The sequence below is a fragment of the Suillus discolor genome (assembly GCF_016758755.1).
Source record: "Suillus discolor strain FC423 chromosome Unknown F5147scaffold_43, whole genome shotgun sequence".
In the NCBI taxonomy this organism is placed as follows: Eukaryota; Fungi; Basidiomycota; class Agaricomycetes; order Boletales; family Suillaceae; genus Suillus; species Suillus discolor.
In genome coordinates, this window is record NW_024541290.1 from 240295 (window position 1) to 260860 (window position 20566).

Genomic DNA, 20566 nt, shown 5'->3' on the forward strand with positions numbered 1-20566 from the left:
AGTTGAAGCACGCCCTATCAGACCTGTCACTAGGAGTACGAGGTATCTTCGCCAGAAAGCTGACCAAAACGAAGGTCGCCATAATGAACCTGCACGAGGAGCTTGTATTCGATCTGTGCCGCTTGCCAACTGAAGTCCTATGTCATATTTTTATCCACTGTCTTCCCCAAACCGGCTACACGTTGCCCAACTCAAAATCACCTCCTATCTTGCTCACCAGAATATGCCGACACTGGAGAGAGGTCGCGGCGGACATGCCCTCCTTGTGGTGCAGACTGTCCATGAATATCGACCATGCTGATAGTAGGAACTGGCGACAAGCAGTCTTCGGCTATGACTTGTGGCTCAAGCGCACACAAGGACGCCCCCTCTCCTTAGAAATCATGTGCATCGAAAATGACACCACCAACCTACGAAACCTTTTGCAACCTTACATCTCTCAGATCCTCTCTCTCAAAGTCACGTTTGACAGGGCTGTCACACCCGAAATCTTACTAAATGACCTCCCGGCACTTCAGAAGCTTCAAGTCGTCATATATTGCGGTTTTAAAGATCGTGATACACTATCACGTATTTTGACATCCATCTCGCGACTCTTCACTCTGCGCAGTCTGAATCAACGCGCCGGATGATTGCCACGGCATTAAGTGCCTATTCCACCTCAACTTGACAAGTATCGACCTGTTTGCAAGCTCCCCAGCCAACATCGTAAACTTACTCCAAAATTTTCCCACCCTCTCCTCGTTGAAAATCCAGGTGCTCATCGACGACGGCCTACCCTGCGAACCGTTTACCCACTCCACCATCCAATTACTCTCCATCCAAATCATTGTACGCGGTCTCCTTCATCCAGAAGTACCATTGGTTTGTTTGTTCGATGCACTCACGCTTCCCAATCTGCGCGTGCTTCGTGTTCAAGGTAGATCCTGGCCTTGTGTTGAAGATTTAATTTCGCATTATAGGCATGTCGTCAGGTAGATAAACACCTGCCAGATGTCAAGCTGTGCCTCCGTGTTTGTCATGCCGACATGCCCACGCGTATGTTGTTTTCTTTGTTCGAGTCCAAGTCACCAATATCTGGTGTGTGAACACCATTGACCTTCTTGTGGACTTTCATAACAGGGTGTTTGATGAGCTTTTGAGTTGTTGACCCCTTGGATTTTGACATTGTGCAAAGTGGAAAAGAGTTACACTACCAGTAATCCCCTAAATCACAATATTGTATTGCAGCTCTGTTACGTAACGAGGCACGAGCGAAGGAACAGAGTTTAGTCTTTGTGAGAACAAACAGAAGCGGCACGAACTCTTCTTCTCGTACCGCGACTGTCATTCCCCAATAGTCGTTGTCGACGTTCTCTCCATTCTCCTTGCTTTTCCCCACCCTCCGCACCCTCTTCGCAGTACCGTTCACCAACGGCACCGCCCCTCGCATTCCTCCAGTGGTCCGGACTGTCTCCAAGCCTCATCAGAGACCTGCAAGGGTTTTTCCCTTCCCACCCTCGCAGCTCACTCGTCTCTTACAGGCATGCAGATCGGGATCGGGAAGCGCTGCGCGCTTTTGCCCAGATAGCTCTCTCGTGCTCTCATAGCTTAGACCTTTGTCCTTCGTAGTCGAAATTTATCTGAAATTTTCCGGCCAAATCACTAAGCTTCTACGTGAATCTCAAAGACGGTAAACTGTTCAAACGAGATGCGCGTTATGCGTGTTTGAAAGTCCGACTCATGTTGCCGCTTGACCAGTCGAAATCCAAATCCACCAAAGGTGATTAAATAGGTTTGCCTGGATCTTGCAAATATACTTCGAAATTTTATATGTCAAATAAATACTACGACGGATCCTCCACCAAATTTCCTCCTCCCTGCAGACCACTCCACAAGCATTTCTCTACACAGTACTGCTAGTTGATACATGTACATGCTCCCGGAAAACAATCGAATTCATGCTAGTTTCTGCGTCAGAGTATGCCACGAGTTTGGCGTGGTATTCCCGTACGCTCAGGATGAGGCGTGGTCCCAGCACAAACATCTGCACGACCAATAAAATTTGAAAAGCACTATTGAATATCTGAGTTCCAATAGCAAATGAATTCTACACAAATGATGAGCGGTGGTTACACGCAGATATCAGCAACAGGTCAGCGCACCAAGATTTCTGGAGAGATATAAGCAATCTGGAGGCAAGAGACGCCAAGAAAGCTAACATGTGTGGAACTTGAGCAGAAAAATATAACCGTATTCACATTACAAGCTCACCTTGCAAAATAAAGAACGTGAGATTGTATGAGCACTCTGAAACAGTCCCCAATGGTCGATCCTGTCGATGGGCCGAGTCGTCGCAGCTCACGGAAGTGTTTCACAGCAACCCGGACTGAAAGGCACAGTGCGAGGACCTCCCAAACAATGTTGAGCATCGAAGTGATCGAAAACAGAAGCTGCCCATCCCATCCATATTCATAACCGCACATATATGTGCCAGAGAGTATCGACTCCTCTGGTGTTTGTCCAATGAGCCATGTTCTTCAAGCCAACAAGTACAGCTTACCCCCTGGAGTATCGTTGAGTGCTATTGCCTCCATTACTCCGCAGGCGATGTTTACAGCGAGGAAAATAATAACAAGGAATATAAGCATCGTTCTAGATCTCTGATACATGGCATGCAACCGAGCAATCATGATCACTTGCATCGTGTGTCAGTCAGGTCCATATCACACAGGCATTGCACCTGGGTGACTTACCGCCCAAGATGGCATTCAAGGCCACAATTGTCCCACCGTATGCGTAGTACATGATAGTGCCTGAAACTCCCAATTAGTGAACGCCCTCGAACTAGGGTCAAAGACTCCGACTTACACCTATTGAGTCATTGTGTTGAGCCAAGTTCAATAGTTGGAATCTCACTCACCCCTACAAATGAGCGTATTAATCGGATGGGAATGAGATGGTTGCAGAATACTTACTGCATCTGTCAGCGATACTGATGGCATCGCGTCTGTGTCTCGCCGGTCAGAAAAATGGAACACAGCACATATGAGACATACTCAGAAGATTGACACTAGTTGTCAGAGATTAGCACAGTCCAAAGTTGTTGGTCTCGACACATACACAGAAAACGGTATTCCAATATAGCGTATCTAGAACGTTTTGGAGTCAGCACAAGTTGCCTACCACACTAAAGCATAACAAGAGGTACGAACAGTCAAATACAGCACAGTCATGAGAGACCAACGTTGTCTCTGTCGCGAATTCATGCTCTTAGTTTTTAGTTTCTTCTGACATGGGACTCTTGTCACTCACCCAGATGAGTTGAATCTATGGCACCATTCTCAGCGAGTTGGCTGCTGCGGCGATAACATCGACGTACCTCTTGTCCGAGTGTGAAGACTGGAAATATCATGAGAATATCAGCGATTTTCGAACACTGTCCTGCTCACCCCAATCGTATACCACCACGACAACTGCGGCAGCTGTGAAACCGCACGTCAACGTTGGATCTAGACATCGTGATGCGACAGACCTTGCCAATAGCTGGCTAAAATATTCAAATTGATTAACGACCACCAACTGGGATCATTTGAGACATAGGTCATGTTCGAGGGATGGATGTGAGCGAGTGGGGAAGGGTTAGTGGTGTATAACGACAGCGTTCGTGCTAGATATACCACGGTCCAGCGTTTCCATCGCCGAAATCAGTATAACGGAGATGTATATTTGATCACGCCCCAAGACCCTTGATCGATATCCGGTGAGACGGTTCGAAATCAAACAAAAGTAAGCGCTAAGCCCTGGATAATCAAAGTAGAATTTGATTTACAAACCAGTGTTACGCATGTGACTACTCGGACACCAGAAAAGTTCCAGTGGTTAGTGATATCGCAAACTTATTTCCAATGCCATTTTCGAGGTGTTGTGTATGAAACCATGTGGCCATATGTCGATCTAACACAGGTATAAGCGTGATGCGATCGCAATGAGCTTGTGTTCTCTTAGCTTCGCTGGTCAAGCTCGAGACTTGCTATCAGCTCCTCTTATTGCTTTCTGTAGCAAGGTCGCATTCTGTAGTATGGAAAAAGTCAGAGAACAAACACAACAGCACATTCTATTCGGTGGATCCGATCGTGCGCTTTTTGCACTGGCGGATACACTGGCATGCTGTGTGATTGATACCTTATACACAGGTGCAAACAATACAAATTCGAAGTAGTCACGCAACATGCATAGAATCTGGTCGATGCTAAAATTAAAACGTTAAGCGCTAGGCCTCTTCTTTTTGAGAAGCTCGGACGGTCACAGACTCACAGTACATAAATATTCCCACGCATATTCCCTCCTCCAGGTGACATTTCGACGCGGCACTTGGTACAAATCATGTTCAACTTGAACGACGTCACGGCCGTGTCAAGCCTCTTTCATGCCAGTTTAAATCTCAGATCTCCACTCCAACTGCCACACCTACGCCTTGTCAGTACTTTAGTGTCGTGTCACTCCCACATGCCACATCAAGCTCCCTACGCGTCAGTACTTCAACTGTCCGTCACAGCACAACCACAGAATCACTACTCAACGGAAATATTATCTGCTCTTTCAATAGGTCTCTTGAGTGATGCCCTTTATCCAACGACAACTCTGATACCACATCTTCGGAGTTTGCAGACGAATTGTCGCTCCCTCGCTACTGGCTAGAGAAATTGCACCCATGAAAACGTTGTTCTTCGCTCCCGGCTGAAGAATATGTGTCCATTAAACGTCGACATACTTTGCAGAGGGTCCGGAGAGGGAGGCCAAAGAAAATAATCATTGGCCGATGTCAGTGTAGCTAGTGGTATGTGTCCCTACGATGAATAAAATAACGAAGGAACGGTCATGAACCCGTGCAACTTGCATCCGAGACTGGGAGTCGAATGAAGAATATATTCTGGCGGGCGAGTGCTTCAGTGGCACGTCACATGCGCGTCACGCCGGGTTACGACCAAAATAAATAGTACGCCCCTCTGAGCTCTCTGACTCGGACCAACAAGTACCCTTAGGCTCGTGCACATCATACGTCGCAACACATCGCGCCCTGTTAGCTTCAGCTGGGTACAGGTAACTGTGCATTCATTCCCATATGATGAATCATGTTGACGGTGGCCAGATTTCCATTGAACGCCGATCAGTTTCACTTCGAGCTCATAGTTGAAGCACGCCCTATCAGATCCGTCACTAGGAGTACGAAGTATCTTCGCCAGAAGCTGACACAGAAGAAGGTCGCCAGAATGAACCTGCACGAGGAGCTTGTATTCGATCTGTGCCGCTTGCCAACCGAAGTCCTATGTCATATTTTTATCCACTGTCTTCCCCAAACCGACTGCACATCGCCCAACTCAGAATCACCTCCTCTGTTGCTCACCAGAATATGCCGACGCTGGAGAGAGGTCGCGGCGGACATGCCCTCCTTGTGGTGCAGACTGTCCATGAATATCGACCATGCTGATAGTAGGAACTGGCGACAGGCAGTCTTCGGCTATGACTTGTGGCTCAAGCGCACACAAGGATGCCCCCTCTCCTTAGAAATCATGTGCATCGAAAATGACACCACCGACCTACGAAACCTTTTGCAACCTTACATCTCTCAGATCCTCTCTCTCAAAGTCACGTTTGACAGGGCTGTCACACCCGAAATCTTACTAAATGACCTCCCGGCACTTCAGGAGCTTCAAGTCGTCATATATTGCGGTTTTAAAGATCGTGATACACTATCACCTATCTTGACATCCATCTCGCGACTCTTCACTCTGCGCAGTCTGAATCTTAACACGCTGGATTGCCACGGCATTAAGTGCCTATCTCACCTCAACTTGACAAACGTCGACCTCTTTACGAGCTCCCCAGCCAACATCATAAACTTACTCCAAACATTCCCCACCCTTTCCTCGTTAAAAATTGAGATGCTCGTCGACGGCGGCCTGCCTTGCGAGCCGCTCACCCACTCCAGCATTCAATTACTCTCCATCCAAGTCATCGTACGCGTTCTCTTTCATCCAGCACCAATATTGGTTCGCCTGTTCAATGCACTCACGCTTCCCAATTTGCGCGTGCTTCGTGTCGAAGGTGGATCCTGGCCTTGTGTTGAAGATTTAATTTCGTATTATAAGTATGTCGTCAAGTAGATAAACGCCCGCTAGATGTCGAGTTATGCGGCAATGCCTTTGTGTTTGTCATGCCGACATGCCCTAAATCATGGTAGACTATTCAAACCAGATGCGCGTTTGAACAGTTTACCATGATTTAGGGTACTACTCTTGTTTACTGGCAGTGTAGCTCTTTTCCACTTTGCAAAATGTCAAAATCCAAGCAGTCAACTCAAAAGTCCATCAAACACCTTGTCGCGAAAGTCCACAAGAAGGTCAATGGTGTTCACATTGGAGACTTGGACTTGAACAACGAAAACAACAGTTATGCATGTTTGAAAGTCCGACTCATATTACCGCTTGACCAGTCGAAATCCATCTCAAATCCACCAAAGATGATTTCATTTTCGAAACGCGGATTTCTTCTTGCACCTATGACCACAACTCAACCGGTACCACCTATGACGACCTTCCAGACGGGATAAAGTGACTTTAGCGCCTGGATTTGATCCTGTCGATTGGGGAAATCTCAACGCATCTGGCCAGACTTGCACACAAGCAAGTCGATGCATCGATGCGCATCCCACCATCTGTGTTCAAGTCACACAACAAAAAGGAGGATGCTTGGACAGCGATCAATAGAAATGTTTATAATATCACACCCTACCTCCATATCACCCGGGTGGCGAGAAGGAGCTCATCAGAGCATCGGGCGGAGATGGAACCAAGTTGCTTTGTGAGTACTCACATCTTCGTATGGGCTGCATCATTGAGCGGCATAATCTAGCCCTGACACGCGCGTGGGCGGACGCAGACTTCATGCACATGCTTGATGCATGCCTGGTCGAATTCCTAGTCTCCGAACCAAGCTCGTAATCGTTTGGACATGACGTTGGATATAATTGTTTAGCCTAGAACTGCATGCTCCTATCGATATTTATACCCGATCACTTGCTGTGCTGCAACGGGCGCCGCATAGGTGCTGTGTTGTACTTGACGCTCAAACCGGACCGCCACGAAATGGACATTTGAGGTGTGGCTGCTTGTACGTCCTTCTTTTGCTAAATTTAATACAAAGCCCTAACAGGTGACTGCAAGAGTTATCGTAATCGTAATATTAAGTGTCGCAACTCACTGCAAGACTACGGAAATCTACAATTGCCTTGATTATCGCGATGGACGCGTTGCCATACAGCCGAAGGCCCCTCTAGAACCGGGTCGTCCGTCGAAGAATGCAGAGAGGCACCGATCGTCATAATGTGGCTCAAAATACCTACTTTGATTGTATCATATCCAAAATGGCAAGTGAGTGATGTGGTTGCGCAATAAGGCCTTCGACTGGCACCACATTCCGCATTGAGTTTCCGGGAATGGTCGCATGATCTCTTTGCTCTAGTATAAAGTAGGAGAAATGTACAATGCAGAAGCTAACACGAGATTCTTCCCTTCTAAATCACCACAGCATGGCACCGGTAGCTATCAGCGAGGAAAGCGGCAATGCAACTATCGGCAGTGCTGCAGAGTTGAAGAAAGCTCAGGCCAATAAGCCAACAGAGGAGACTCAGTTATTCAATCCCTTCTTCTCGCCCACTGTGGAGACCGAGAACGACGACTACCAATATGCCAAGTACAAGGTGAGTGACGTTGGATTTCAATCTCACAGGCAAAGACTGATGCTTCACCAAGCCCCAATTCCCCGTTGTGGAGTGGGAACCGCTCACAGACATCGAGGTCACCGACCGCGGCCACTTTGCAGACCCAAGCAAGACAGCTCTCTTCAGTGCTGCACAGAAAGTGAAACACCTCACACCCACCATTGGCACAGAACTCGTTGGTATTGACCTCCGCCAGCTAACGAATCCACAAAAGGACGAACTGTGGGTACCACATCCTTGATTGCAACTATATTTTAATGAGTTTATCTTGCTAGTGCCCTTCTTGTTGCGGAGAGAGGCGTTGTTTGTGAGTGAACCTAAATAGGTCTCCCACTTGGTGAACTAACACATCCCTCGCGTAGTTTTCCGAGACCAGGAGCTCAGTATCCATGAGCAGCTCGACGTTGGTAGATACTTTGGACCCCTTCACAAGCATGCATCGACCCCCATCCCTCGAGAACCAGGACTTGAGGAGGTCCATGGTGAGTTGGATTGTTCAAAAAAACTGTGTGACTATTAATTTCATCCTTCAGTCGTTTACAATGACGCTGCACAACGTCCTGATGCTAGCGGGTTTTCGAAGATCGAGCTTTGGCACAGCGATGTGACATATGAGGTCCAACCGCCGAGTGCCACGTCTTTGAAGGTGATCACTGGTCCCGAGTATGGCGGTGACACGCTCTGGAGCTCTGGGTAAGTAGAAAAGGATGGTCCGTCGTGCAAAGAAGTCATCCTGATGATCCCATACAGTTATGCTCTTTATTCCTCCCTTAGTCCTGGCATGCAGGTATACCTCGAAGGTCTTACAGCTCTACACAGCGCTGTCCCACAAGCGGATGGATATCGCGCAGCTGGCCTCCACGTCCGTCGCGAACCTGTTGAAAGCGTACATCCTGTCGTTCGTGTCCACCCAGTAACTGGCTGGAAGAGTGTTTATGTCAACCCTGGCTTTACTCTTCGCATACTCGGCGTCCCCAAACCCGAATCCGACACTATTCTCAATTTCTTGTTCCACCAGATTGCCGATAATGTTGACTTCCACGTGCGCTTCCACTGGGAGCCGAATTCAGTCGCGTTCTGGGATAACAGGGTCGGTGCTGTTTCTACTCGACGAAGAGCGTAAAGTTTGACCAGATACTAGGTTGTGACTCACACCGCAACTTTCGATTTCTGGCCTCACACTCGCCATGCGCTCAGAGTTACGCCTCGTGGCGAGAAACCCGAGTCTGTTGAAGACTACGAGAGCCGGACAGGCAAAGTGGCAAAAGATCGCCAGATTGAGATCTGGAAGGAGCAGGGAGTTGAGATTCCACAGTCGAAGAAGGGCCTGTCTCGGGCACGCGGATATAATGACTGAGATGTTAGTCTATGCTTTGATTTGCAGAGTATGACAGAGGTTCAAGCCATTGTGGCTGACAGAGCGGGTGATCAGTAGCGCAACAAAAGCGTTTGATCCAGACAACCCTGACATAGAAACGTCGAGGCTCTGACTGATAGCAGATTTTCTGTAGTACCACTTGTGAGTACTTCAACATACCCTTCGCAACCAGTCTTTATTTAGGTTTGAGCACACCATCTACTGCTACGAAAGTCTACGGAGTTCCTGTCTCGAGAAACGCCCACTTTCAAGTTGGGTTCGAAAACGAAAACCTGAGGGCATAACGGGCGGCATCCCTATGCCATCGAGTTTAGTGTGTACTAAGTTCACCTTTATCTTTTCCAGGTGACCATAGTTGAGGCTTGTCGACGTCGTGATTGCTTAGTTGTCTCTCGTGAATCGTGACGTCGTGCTCATCGGTAACCACTCCTGGCAAAAGCAAAATCTCCGAAACTGAAGCCAGTGGTTCCAGTACACAACCCTCCCTAATCACCCATTTGTCTGCCTGTCGTGTCTGATGATTTACAGTCACCTGAAGGTTGGCCACTCCTTGTTGCTCGTCGTCAACGCTTTCTACCCGGAGCACGCTCGATCGGTTAGAACCACCAACTCAAACACTTATTTACAGTTTCATGTTCGTTCCTCATTCATTTTTACTTGCTAAGCGTTGAGGAAAGTGAGGACAACGCGTGTGGACTCCCACAAAGTCGTAAGTTTTGGATCGATTCTACAGGTTTTCTGGTTATATAAAATGCTCCCCGGTTCAAGATGTGGCGGGACAGGACCGTCTATCACGAATTTACTTATCGGGAAGCCAAGCCATTGATCAATCCATTGCATAGAGCGTAATGAAAAATGAAAAGATGGCATTGACGAGAATTACGCTACACCAACATAACAAACCGTAGTGTGTAAAATGCTCTGCAGATGCACGGGGTAGTACATAGTGCTAGTGAAAATTATAAGTTGTCGAGATCACCGATGACTGGAACTTTCCTGATGAAGTTGAAGTAGTCACGTGGGTAACACTGGTTCGGAAATGAAATCTTACTCTGATCCGATCAGGGGATTCCACATGCTTTTTGCTTCATTTTGCACTTAGGTTGTTAAGGGTCTTGAGGCGCAATCAAATATCCGCCACCATCATGCTGATTTTGGTGATACGACGGCCAAATGGTAGTATATCTAGCACGAACGCTATCGTCATACACCACTGATATTCCCCACTCGTTCAGCCATCCCTCGAACATGACCTTCATCTCAAATGATCCCAGTTGGTGGTTGTATATCAATTTGGATATTTTTGTCAGCTATTGGGCAGGTTTGTCGCATCAAGATGTCCAAATCTAAAGTTGACTTGCGTTTCACAGTTGCCGCCGGCGTCGTGGTGGTATATGATTGGGGTGAGCAGGACAGTGTTCGAAATTCACTAATATTTTCATGATATTTCCAGTCTTAACACTCGGACAAGAGGTACGTCGATATTATCGCCGGAGCAGCCAGCTCACTGAGAATGGTGTCATAGATTGAACTCATCTGGGTGAGTGACAACTTGACAAGAGTCCCATATCGGAAGAAAACAAGACCATTCAACGAATCCGCGACAGAGACAACGCTGGTCTCTCATGACTATATTGTATTTAATTGTTCGTACTCGTGTTGTGATTTAGCGTGTGGGCAACTTGTGCTGACTCCAAAATGTTCTAGATACGCTATATTGGAATACCGTATTCTGTGTATGTATCGAGATCAACAACTTTGCCTTGTGCTAATAGCTCATCTCTGACAACTAGTGTCAATCTTCTGCGTATGTCTCATATGCGCTGAATTCAATTCTCTGACCGGCGAGACACAGAAACTATGCGATCGGTATCGCTGACAGATGCAGTAAGTATTCTGCAACTATCTCATTCCTATCCAATCAATACACTCATATGTAGGGGTGAGTGAGATTCCGACCATTGAACTTGGCTCAACATAATGACTCAATAGGTGTAAGTCGGAGTCTTTGATACTAGTGCGAGGACGTTCACTAATTGCGAGTTTTTAGGCACTATCACGGACTATGCAGTGAATGGCACAAATGTGGCGTTGACTGCCATGTTGGGCGGTAAGTTACCCAGGTGCAATACCTCTGTGATATTGACCTGACTGACACACGATGCAAGTCATCATGATTGCTCGGTTGTATGCCATGTATCAGGGATCTAGAAAGATGCTCATGTTCCTTATTATTATCTTCCTGGCTGTAAACATCGCCTGCGTAGTAATCACGGCGATAGGACTCAACGATGCTGTAGCAGGTAAGTTTTACTTGTTGACTTGATGAACACAGCTCATTGGACAAACACCAGAGGAGCTGATATTCTCTGGCACATATATGTGCGGTTATGTATCTGAAGGGAACGACCAGCTTCTTATTTCGATTGTTTGGATCCTCAACACTGTTTGGGAGGTCCTCGCACTGTGCCTTTCAGTCTGGGTTGCTGTGAAACACTTCCGTGAGCTGCGACGACTCGACCCATCGACAGGATCGACCATCGGGGACTGTTTCAGAGTGCTGATACAATCTCACGTTCTTTATTTTGCAAGGTAAGCTCGTGATGTGAATGCGGTTATATTTTTTGCTCAAGTTCCGCATATGTTAGCTTTGTTAGTGTCTCTTGCCTCCAGCTTGCTGATCTTTCTCCAGAAATCGCGGTGCGCCGATCTGTCGCCAACATCTGCGTGTAACCACCGCTCATTAGTTCTATAGAATTCTAATTCTATTGGAGTTTCGATACTCGGTGGTACTGTTCAAATTTTATTGGTCGTGCAGATGTTTGTGCTGGGACCACGCCTCATCCTGAGCGTTCGAGAATACAACGCCAAACTCGTGGAAGACTCTGACGCAGAAACTAGCATGAATTCGATTGTTTTCCAGGAACGTGTACATGTATCGACTAGCAATACTGTGTAGGGAAATGCTTGCTGAGTGGTCTGCAGGGAGGAGAAATTTGGTAGGATCCGTTATGGTATTTATTTAACATATTGTGTTTCGAAGTATATTTGAAAGATCTAGGCAATTGTAAAGCTATTTATTGTTGTATCACTACTGGAACGAAGCACCCGCGCTTCACAAAGTCATCCTCTCAGAATGACGACAAATACACTGGTGAGTGAGATAATTGATGAAGTTTGCTGCCGTGAGGCTCACAGTCCGACGCATTCCACAAAGTCGAGCAAGACCTGGAAAAAAACAGCGTATTGGCAGCCTTACTACATAGTCAGCATTCAAAAAAGCAAAGGCTCCAACAGTGTCTGATTTACAGAGTGACGAAAATGGGAATTCTAATAGTACAACTACATAAACTCCGCTCACTGGCACGTTCGGCAATGTTCGGCATCAACAGCGTCGTGACACTAGTAAGTACTCTTGTCATAAACTTCAACATTTGGCTGCGAGTCGAGATCTGAGACCTCGCGTGCACCTCTTTCATATTATGTCTGGTGCGCGAATGGAAACACTTGACGGTATTATTTATTCATCATTGTGAGCATTGATTCATCGCTGTGCTTTGGTATTGGCACGGGTAAGTATATCGTAGATTCATGTGTCCAACACTCGATGTCACTGATCTGCCCCAACACAGGATGGACCGACACTGGAATTCCAGGGCCAAGACAGCCACTGCAACAGTCGAGCTTCTCAAACGACAAAATATCAACATAAAACCCCATGGGAAACACCTAACAATGTCTGTGCATTTGAAGCGCTTGGAGAACCACAAAAAGGGTGGATGTACGGTGCAACAACATTTTTATGGCAAGTCTTCTAGGTTATAACGATTGCATCGTCCAGGCTGAGTATTTCCATGCGAAGATAGAGGATGGGATGGTTACCGTGCGCTTCATCGCGTGAAGATGTGGTGCTATCTGCATGTCACGACATGTGACTGTTTTGTATTTGTATCTTTGGCACTCTGTGCAGGTGGAATAAGGATTCTAAAGCGACGATGTGTCTGTACGATGGCGATGCATGTGCAAGCATCCGACTATGGATGCGACTTTCGTAGTCTGCCCATGAATTTGCTGAGCATGATGAAGGTCAGACAATGGCGTTCTTTGCTCATCTGATGGACCTCGCTTCTCGCTCGCAACCTTTACCGGTTCCTGCTCAAGTCGGCACTGCAAAACATCACTGAAATACAATGGCCACCGACCGAGGCTGTACAATCAGAAATCGGGCTTTTTGGCCTGTTACAGGCTTCTCGTCTCACATGTGCGATTTCTCTTTCGACCTGACATGTATGGCGTATTATATTTAGCAGGTATCAATCACACAGTATGAGTCACGATGTATCCGCCAGTGTAATGAATCACTGTCGCATCAAGCGCACGATCGGATCCACCAAATATGGTGAGCTGTTGTGTTTCTTCTCTGACTTTTGCCGTATGACAGAATGCGACCCTGTTACAGAAAGCAATCAGGGGAGCTGATAGCAAGTCTCGAGCTTGGCCAGCGAAGCTAAGAGAACACAGATCCTCATTGCGATCACATCACGGTTAGATCGATGGCCACATGGTTTCATACAGAACACCTCGACAATATGGCATTGGAAATAAGTTTGTCATGTTACTGACCACTGGAATTGTTTTGGTGTCCAAGTAGTCGCATGCGTACGTAATACTGGTTTGTAAATCAAATTCTACTTTGATTATCCAGGGCAAATCCAGGGCTTCTTTTTGTTTGATTTCGAACCGTTTCACCCGATCAATTGAGGGTCTTGGGGCGGGATCAAATGTACATCTCCATTATGTTGATTTTGGCGACGAAAATGCGAAACGGTGGTATATCTAGCACGAACGCTGTCGTTATACACCACTAACCTTCCCCACTCGCCCACATACATCCCTCGAACATGACCTACGTCTCAAATGATCCAAGTTGGTGGCCGACAATCAATTTCAATATTTTTGACAGCCATTGGGCAGGTTTGTCACACCAGGATGTCTAGATCTCACGTTGACATGCAGTTTCGCAGTTGCCGCGGGTGTCGTGGTGGTATACGATTGGGGTAAGCAGGATAGCGTTCGAAAATCGCTGATATTCTCATGATATTTCCAGTCTTAACACTCGGACAAGAGGTACGTCTATGTTATCGCCGGAGCAGTCAACTCGCTAAGAATGGTGTCATAGATTGAACTCATCTGGGTGAGTGACAAGAGTCCCATATCGGAGGAAAACAAGAGCATGCAATGAATTCGCGACAGAGACAACGCTGGTCTCTCATGACTGTGTTGTATTTGATTGTTCGTACTCGTGTTGTGCTTTAGCATGTGGGCAACTTGTGCTGACTCTAAAATGTTCTAGATACGCTATGTTGGAATACCGTTTTCTGCGTATGTGTCGAGACCAACAACTTTGCACTGTACTAATAGCTCATCTCTGACAACTAGTGTCAATCTTCTGGGTATGTCTCATATGCGCTGTATTTCATTTTCTGACTGGTGAGACATAGAAACTATGCCATCGGTATCGCTGACAGATGCAGTAAGTATTCTGCAACCATCTCATTCTCATCCAATCAATACACTCATATGTAGGGGTGAGTGAGATTCCAACCATTGAACTGGGCTCAACATAATAACTCAATAGGTGTAAGTCTGAGTCTTTGACACTAGTGCGAGGGCGTTCGCTAATTGCGAGTTTTTAGGCGCTGTCACGGACTATGCAATGGGTAGCACAAATGTGGCCTTGACTGCCATGCTGGGCGGTAAGTTGCCCAGCTGTAATACCTCTGTGATATTGACCTGACTGACACACGATGCAAGTCATCATGATTGCTCGGCTGTATGCCATGTATCAGGGATCTAGAAAGATGCTTATGTTCCTTGTTATTATCTTCCTGGCTGTAAACATCGCCTGTGGAGTGATCACGGCAATATCACTCAACGATACTGTAATTGGTAAGCTTTACTTGTTGACTTGAAGGTCAAGGCTCATTAGGCGCACACCAGAGGAGGCGATACTCTCTGGCACATATATGTGCGGTTATGTATCTGAAGGGAACGACCAGCTTCTTATTTCGATTGTTTGGATCCTCAACACTGTTTGGGAGGTCCTCGCACTGTGCCTTTCACTCTGGATTGCTGTGAAACACTTCCGTGAGCTGCGACGACTCGGCCCATCGAAAGGATCGACTATCAGGGACTGTTTCAGAGTGCTGATACAATCTCACGTTCTTTATTTTGCAAGGTGAGCTTGTAATGTGATTGCGGTTATATCTTCTGCTCAAGTTCCGCACATGTTAGCTTTGTTGGTGTCTCTTGCCTCCAGCTTGCTATTCTCTCTCCAACAATCTCGGTGAGCTGACCTGTTGCTGACATCTGCGTGTAACTACTGCTCATCATTTCTGTAGAATTCGGATTCTATTGGAGTTCTGATACTCTATGGCGTTCTTGAAATTTTATTGATCGTGCAGACGTTTGTGCTGGGACCACGCCTCATCCTGAGCGTTCGAGAACACAACGCCAAACTCGTGGAATACTCTGACGCAGAAACTAGCATGAATTCGATTGTTTTCCAGGAACGTGTACATGTATCAACTGGCAGTACTGTGTAGGGAAATGCTTGCCGAGTGGTCTGCAGGGGGGAGAAATTTGGTAGGATCCGTTATGGTATTTATTTAACATATTGTGTTTCGAAGTATATTTGAAAGATTTAGGCAAAGCTATTTATTGTTGTATTACTGCTGGAACCAAGCACCCGCGCTTCATGAAGTCATCTTCTCAGATCAATGACGACAAAGACAGCCGCCGGGGCATTGTTGACTCAGAGATTCAGAGCATGGCTTTGGCAGCAACAAGACCTGGAAAAATCAGTGTATTGGCAGCCTTGCATTCAAAGTTGATTCAAAGGCTCCAACAGTTTCTGATGGACAGAGTGACGAAAATGTGAATAGTACAACTACATTATTATAAACTCCGCTCACTGGCAAGTTCGGCAACGTTCGGCATCAACTGTACTGCAACACCGTCTGTATCTTAAGCTTTATCGATAGACTCACATATGGTACCATATTCCGGTATCAATGCAAATACTTTATGACGTGACGAACGCATTTTTTAGAACTTCTAGAATGTTGAACTTTAAATCAAGTAAGTGCAGAACTTCGTCATGTAAATTATGTTCAAATAAGTTTGGAATTGCAGAATCACGCGCTTCTCAGTGACACTAATACTATTGATGGTTTCTGTTCAACAGGTTCTGCAGTAAAATCCCACAGGCCATTTCCTACCGCCAGACTTCTGCTGCAACTACTTATTAACCGACACTCATTTCCTGCATAGATGAACTTCATGGAACTCGAATGTTCTAAAGAAGTCATCCTGATGATCACGTACAGTTATGCTCTTTATTCCTCCCTCAGTCCAGGCATGCAGGTATACCTCGAGGGTCTTACAGCTCTGCACAGCGCCGTCACGCAAGCGGATGGATATCGCGCAGCTGGCCTCCACGTCCGTCGCGAACCTGTCGAAAGCGTACATCCTGTCGTTCGTGTCCACCCAGCAACTGGCTGGAAGAGCGTTCATGTCAACCCTGGCTTTACTCTTCGCATACTCGGCGTCCCCAAGCCCGAATCCGACACCATTCTCAATTTCTTGTTCCACCAGATCGCCGATAATGTTGACTTCCACGTGCGTTTCCAATGGGAGCCGAATTCAGTCGCGTTCTGGGATGACAGGGTCAGTGCTGTTTCTACTCGACGAAGAGCGTAAAGTTTTGAGCAGATACTAGATTGTGACTCACACCGCAACTTTCGATTTCTGGCCTCACTCGCCCTGCGCTCAGAGTTACGCCTCGTGGCGAGAAACCCGAGTCTGTTGAAGACTACGAGAGCCGGACAGGCAAAGTGGCAAAAGATCGCCAGATTGAGATCTGGAAGGAGTAGGGAATCGAGATTCCACAATCGAAGAAGGGTCTGTCTCGGGCACGCGGATATAATGACTGAGATTTTAGTCTATGCTTTGATTTGCAGAGTATGACGGAAGTTCAAGCCACTGTGGCTACTGGACAGTGCGGATGATCAGTAGCGCAGCAAAAGCGTTTGATCCAGACAACCCTGACATAGAAACGTCGAGGCTCTGACTGATAGCAGATTTTCTGTAGTACCACTTGTGAGTACTTCAACATACCCTTCGCAACCAGTCTTTATTTAGGTTTGAGCACACCATCTGCTGCTACGAAAGTCTGCGGAGTTCCTGTCTCGAGAAACGCCTACTTTCAAGTTGGGTTCGAAACCTGAATGCATAGTGGGCGGCAGCCCTGCGCTATCGAGTTCATTGCGTACTAGCCTCGCCTTGATCTCTGACATGGACAGGTTACCTCACTCGATGTCGTGCTCATCGGCAACTCCAGGCAAAAGCAAAAACCTCCTAACCTGAAGCCAGTGGTTTCAGCACACAACCCTCCTCCTGATAACCCATTTGTCTGCTGGTTGTGTCTGATAATTTGCAGTCACCCAAAGGTGGGCCACTCCTTGTTGCCGGTCGTCAACACCCAGAGGATACTCGATCGGTTAGAATCACCAACTTAACCACTTATTTACAGTTTCGTGTTCGTTAACAAAATCGGCGATCTAATTCTCAATGACATACTTTGGTTGTTCCTAGTTCATGTTGTCGTCCTAATGCGCGTCTTCCAGGATTTGTATCATCAACCATGGCTTATCTAGCCCGGCATTTATTCCAGGTTCATCCATCGTGGTTCTATTCAGTAGCGCTTAAGCGCTTAAGCTTTATTGATTATCGATCACGCGGGTTGTTCATAATCGAACACGTATCCCAATCTCGCCATCGATGGACCTCGCGTCTCTATCGATAGTACCCGCAGAAACACCCGTTCTCCGGAATTTTATTTTCCTCATTCTGCATGCGATATTTATGTAAATATATCACCGATCACCAGCCCTCAAGGCCTCACCCTCATCAATCATTGGTCGTTGCAACAGCTCAAGCACCCACGTGCGAGACATCACGCTAGTGACCGGCACCCTCACCACCCTTCAACGTTCCTGCAAAATATCTTCTGATTTTCCCGTTTCTCGCATTCTATCAGATATATATATACTTCTCATTTGCTTGCCCTGGCAGCGACTGTGGTCCATGTCAATAGGGGTATGTATACATCATGATGTCTGTATCTCGTTTGGTGCTTTACTCTGATAGTCATGCTCAGCTAGGGCTCCAACAGAATATCGTGGTCGATCCCTCATTAGTAGTTTGATAGGTACACCTGAGGCCTTCTGACATTTGATTCTCCACTCCCCACTCAGCAGACCCCATATTCTTGTCATGCTCATTCGCGAGAGAGACGTACAGTCGAGCCATCAGTATACGTGATTCCTTCATTTCATTCTCCTTGGCCCATCACATGGAGGAAATCGCATCTGAGCATTAATGGGTTATCAGCCATCTGGCTTCACGATTCGGAGTAGCTATATGTCCAGACAGTGGAACACCAACGCGCAGAATTAGCTGTCAAGGCACTTTCACTGATTCTTGTTGTATCTTAACATCGGCCATCAAGCTTAAGGACCAGTTTGGTTGTTAGACGTTCCGGGTGATTTCACCTTACCACTTAGTTCAAGCGCGGGTGCTTCGTTCCAGTAGTGATACAACAAGAAATAGCTTTGCCTAGACCTTTCAAATGTACTATATGTTAAATAAATACCACGACAGATCCTCTACCAAATTTGTCCTCCCTGCAGACCAGTCGGCAAGCATTTCCCTACACAGTACTGCTAGTTGATACATGTACACGGTCCTGGAAAACAATCGAATTCATGCTAGTTTCTGCGTCAGAGTATTCCACGAGTTTGGCGTTGTATTCTCGAATGCTAAGGATGAGGCATGGTCCTAGCACAAACATCTGCACGGCCGATAAAATTTGAAGAGTACCTGCGAGTATCAGAATTCCAATAGGATTTGAATTCTACAGAAATAATGAGCAGTGGTCGCACGCAGATATCAGCAACAGGTCAGCTCACCGAGATTGGAGAGAGAAAAGTAAGCTGGAGGCAAGAGACACCAACAAAGCTAACATGTGCAGAAATCGCTTCTTGGACCTACACCAAGTGGCACCCCGACCAGGACCCCGAAAAAACCTAGTCCACATAGCGCTCAACAGCGTTACCGACGCCAAAAGCGTCAACCACTGACCTTCTCTCTCTTATAAAACTTTATTAAAAAACCTAATCATCCTCTATTGGATACTTTTCACACAGAAATGCCTGGGGACAACTCGACTGACGACTCACCCGCCCAAAATCAAATAAGATCAAGCCAAAGGAAGAAAGATCAATACCTCCGCCCTACTAACAGATCCATTCCTGATATACTAGACAACCCACAGAACCCATCAAATGTAATAGACGCGGCCACAGCCAGAATCGAGCTGACCAGTCGAGGCATGATGATACCCGTATCCGGAGCCTCAATCGAATCCCTAATCGAATCCCTTCTCGAATTCACGCTTCAAGCCCCAGGACTCACAAGACTGCACGTCGACATTATACGTGCAATCGCAATTATGCTGGACCAAGCAGATTACACCGCGAAAGCTCAACGCATCGCAAAAGAAACCACACTTCAAATGTCAGGCATGTTTGACAGAATGGAAAAGCTAATAGACAGACAGGAAATCATCATCTCCTCGAGCAATTCAACGTCGAGCAACATGGCCAACCCTAAAGATTCATCTGTAGCGGATCAAGTCGCGGCAGTCATAATCCCTCAAATGGAAAAGGTAATAACATTCACGAAGACGCTAACAGATACCCTAGACCAAGCTGAAGAAAACCAACGCTCACTATCAAGAGAACGCGAAGAAAAAGAACAAGACCTCAAAACATCAGCAGAAAGAATCGAGGAAGCCGCGGACGCTTTCTACCACTCAGCCGAAGACTGCCAAAACGCCATGAAACTACTAACCCCATCTCTCGACTCAGCTCAAAACAAGATCAACTCGCTATCTGTCCAATTACAATCCCAGCCGGAAATCCACCCATCGATGGCGAATGGAACACCCACGTTCAGCGATGCCGTACGTTCATTCACCCCTGGACCAGCAGACCAAGCACTAGCCAGAGCAGCGATCAGAGCACGCCAAATCCTTATAGACCCAACACCAGGTAATCATATATTCCCAGTTAATGTCACTCACACAGAAATAGTCGACACTTTGCGAAATGCACTGAAGTTGGTAAAACCAGACGACATTGCGAACGCGGACATCAAGGCAGTCATGCAACTGAAAAACGGAGGTATCATCATGGAGCTAAACACGGAAGAGTCAGCCAAATGGATGCGCACCGCAGAGGCCAGAATGAAACTGACCACAGCACTCAAGACCCCAATCAACTTCCGCGACCAAACATATGCCC

At 46.8% G+C, this 20566-nt stretch overlaps 8 protein-coding genes across 8 annotated transcripts; 7 read left to right on the plus strand and 1 right to left on the minus strand.

The window, feature by feature from the left end:
• Window positions 1–808, plus strand: F5147DRAFT_808729 (uncharacterized protein). The gene has a single exon (XM_041443404.1). The coding sequence runs from the start codon at window positions 84–86 to the stop codon at window positions 630–632; it is 549 nt and encodes a 182-aa protein (XP_041290652.1). The 5' UTR covers window positions 1–83; the 3' UTR covers window positions 633–808.
• Window positions 809–1885: 1077 nt separating this feature from the next.
• F5147DRAFT_775881 (uncharacterized protein) lies at window positions 1886–3587 on the minus strand (the record flags this gene model as incomplete). The annotated part of the gene is made up of 12 exons (XM_041441792.1): window positions 1886–2089; window positions 2145–2196; window positions 2254–2491; window positions 2543–2677; window positions 2736–2795; window positions 3039–3052; window positions 3103–3131; window positions 3195–3233; window positions 3295–3309; window positions 3362–3381; window positions 3432–3464; window positions 3515–3587. 12 exons carry the CDS (start codon window positions 3585–3587, stop codon window positions 1886–1888), a joined length of 912 nt encoding a protein of 303 aa, XP_041290653.1.
• Window positions 3588–4889: 1302 nt separating this feature from the next.
• On the plus strand, window positions 4890–6433 carry F5147DRAFT_705371 (uncharacterized protein). The gene is made up of 3 exons (XM_041437942.1): window positions 4890–4978; window positions 5025–5082; window positions 5132–6433. The coding sequence occupies exon 3, from the start codon at window positions 5253–5255 to the stop codon at window positions 6144–6146; it is 894 nt and encodes a 297-aa protein (XP_041290654.1). The 5' UTR covers window positions 4890–4978; window positions 5025–5082; window positions 5132–5252; the 3' UTR covers window positions 6147–6433.
• A 1100-nt stretch (window positions 6434–7533) lies between these two features.
• F5147DRAFT_638692 (uncharacterized protein) lies at window positions 7534–9371 on the plus strand. The gene is made up of 8 exons (XM_041432982.1): window positions 7534–7741; window positions 7794–7984; window positions 8038–8069; window positions 8125–8244; window positions 8296–8455; window positions 8513–8852; window positions 8904–9122; window positions 9182–9371. Exons 1-7 carry the CDS (start codon window positions 7571–7573, stop codon window positions 9117–9119), a joined length of 1230 nt encoding a protein of 409 aa, XP_041290655.1. The 5' UTR covers window positions 7534–7570; the 3' UTR covers window positions 9120–9122; window positions 9182–9371.
• An 848-nt stretch (window positions 9372–10219) lies between these two features.
• F5147DRAFT_275193 (uncharacterized protein) lies at window positions 10220–12177 on the plus strand. Its single transcript, XM_041428981.1, has 14 exons — window positions 10220–10316; window positions 10376–10461; window positions 10511–10543; window positions 10594–10613; window positions 10666–10680; window positions 10748–10786; window positions 10848–10876; window positions 10934–10947; window positions 10996–11031; window positions 11212–11250; window positions 11309–11443; window positions 11495–11732; window positions 11789–11840; window positions 11896–12177. Exons 2-14 carry the CDS (start codon window positions 10389–10391, stop codon window positions 12097–12099), a joined length of 927 nt encoding a protein of 308 aa, XP_041290656.1. The 5' UTR covers window positions 10220–10316; window positions 10376–10388; the 3' UTR covers window positions 12100–12177.
• A 346-nt stretch (window positions 12178–12523) lies between these two features.
• F5147DRAFT_275206 (uncharacterized protein) lies at window positions 12524–13441 on the plus strand. Its single transcript, XM_041428982.1, has 2 exons — window positions 12524–12945; window positions 13003–13441. Exons 1-2 carry the CDS (start codon window positions 12732–12734, stop codon window positions 13254–13256), a joined length of 468 nt encoding a protein of 155 aa, XP_041290657.1. The 5' UTR covers window positions 12524–12731; the 3' UTR covers window positions 13257–13441.
• A 600-nt stretch (window positions 13442–14041) lies between these two features.
• On the plus strand, window positions 14042–15745 carry F5147DRAFT_654664 (uncharacterized protein; the record flags this gene model as incomplete). The annotated part of the gene is made up of 14 exons (XM_041433898.1): window positions 14042–14114; window positions 14165–14197; window positions 14248–14267; window positions 14320–14334; window positions 14494–14522; window positions 14562–14593; window positions 14642–14673; window positions 14727–14728; window positions 14779–14780; window positions 14837–14896; window positions 14955–15089; window positions 15189–15378; window positions 15420–15486; window positions 15542–15745. 14 exons carry the CDS (start codon window positions 14042–14044, stop codon window positions 15743–15745), a joined length of 894 nt encoding a protein of 297 aa, XP_041290658.1.
• Window positions 15746–16364: 619 nt separating this feature from the next.
• On the plus strand, window positions 16365–17377 carry F5147DRAFT_275265 (uncharacterized protein). The gene is made up of 2 exons (XM_041428983.1): window positions 16365–16868; window positions 16921–17377. Exons 1-2 carry the CDS (start codon window positions 16473–16475, stop codon window positions 17008–17010), a joined length of 486 nt encoding a protein of 161 aa, XP_041290659.1. The 5' UTR covers window positions 16365–16472; the 3' UTR covers window positions 17011–17377.
• Window positions 17378–20566: the final 3189 nt, after the last annotated feature.

Excerpts from the sequence above, each read along its gene's own strand:
- F5147DRAFT_638692 (XM_041432982.1), top strand. The coding sequence starts at position 7,571 with ATGGCACCGGTAGCTATCAGCGAGGAAAGCGGCAATGCAACTATCGGC. Across the intron at positions 7,742-7,793 it reads ACCAATATGCCAAGTACAAG|CCCCAATTCCCCGTTGTGGA; the intron begins GTGAGTGACGTT and ends TGCTTCACCAAG. Across the intron at positions 8,456-8,512 it reads GACACGCTCTGGAGCTCTGG|TTATGCTCTTTATTCCTCCC; the intron begins GTAAGTAGAAAA and ends GATCCCATACAG.
- F5147DRAFT_275193 (XM_041428981.1), top strand. The coding sequence starts at position 10,389 with ATGACCTTCATCTCAAATGATCCCAGTTGGTGGTTGTATATCAATTTG. Across the intron at positions 11,444-11,494 it reads ACTCAACGATGCTGTAGCAG|AGGAGCTGATATTCTCTGGC; the intron begins GTAAGTTTTACT and ends GACAAACACCAG. Across the intron at positions 11,733-11,788 it reads CACGTTCTTTATTTTGCAAG|CTTTGTTAGTGTCTCTTGCC; the intron begins GTAAGCTCGTGA and ends CGCATATGTTAG.
- F5147DRAFT_275265 (XM_041428983.1), top strand. The coding sequence starts at position 16,473 with ATGAACTTCATGGAACTCGAATGTTCTAAAGAAGTCATCCTGATGATC. Across the intron at positions 16,869-16,920 it reads TCGCGTTCTGGGATGACAGG|ATTGTGACTCACACCGCAAC; the intron begins GTCAGTGCTGTT and ends AGCAGATACTAG.
- F5147DRAFT_705371 (XM_041437942.1), top strand. The coding sequence starts at position 5,253 with ATGAACCTGCACGAGGAGCTTGTATTCGATCTGTGCCGCTTGCCAACC.
- F5147DRAFT_275206 (XM_041428982.1), top strand. The coding sequence starts at position 12,732 with ATGTGTCCAACACTCGATGTCACTGATCTGCCCCAACACAGGATGGAC. Across the intron at positions 12,946-13,002 it reads GGTGCAACAACATTTTTATG|ATAGAGGATGGGATGGTTAC; the intron begins GCAAGTCTTCTA and ends TTCCATGCGAAG.
- F5147DRAFT_808729 (XM_041443404.1), top strand. The coding sequence starts at position 84 with ATGAACCTGCACGAGGAGCTTGTATTCGATCTGTGCCGCTTGCCAACT.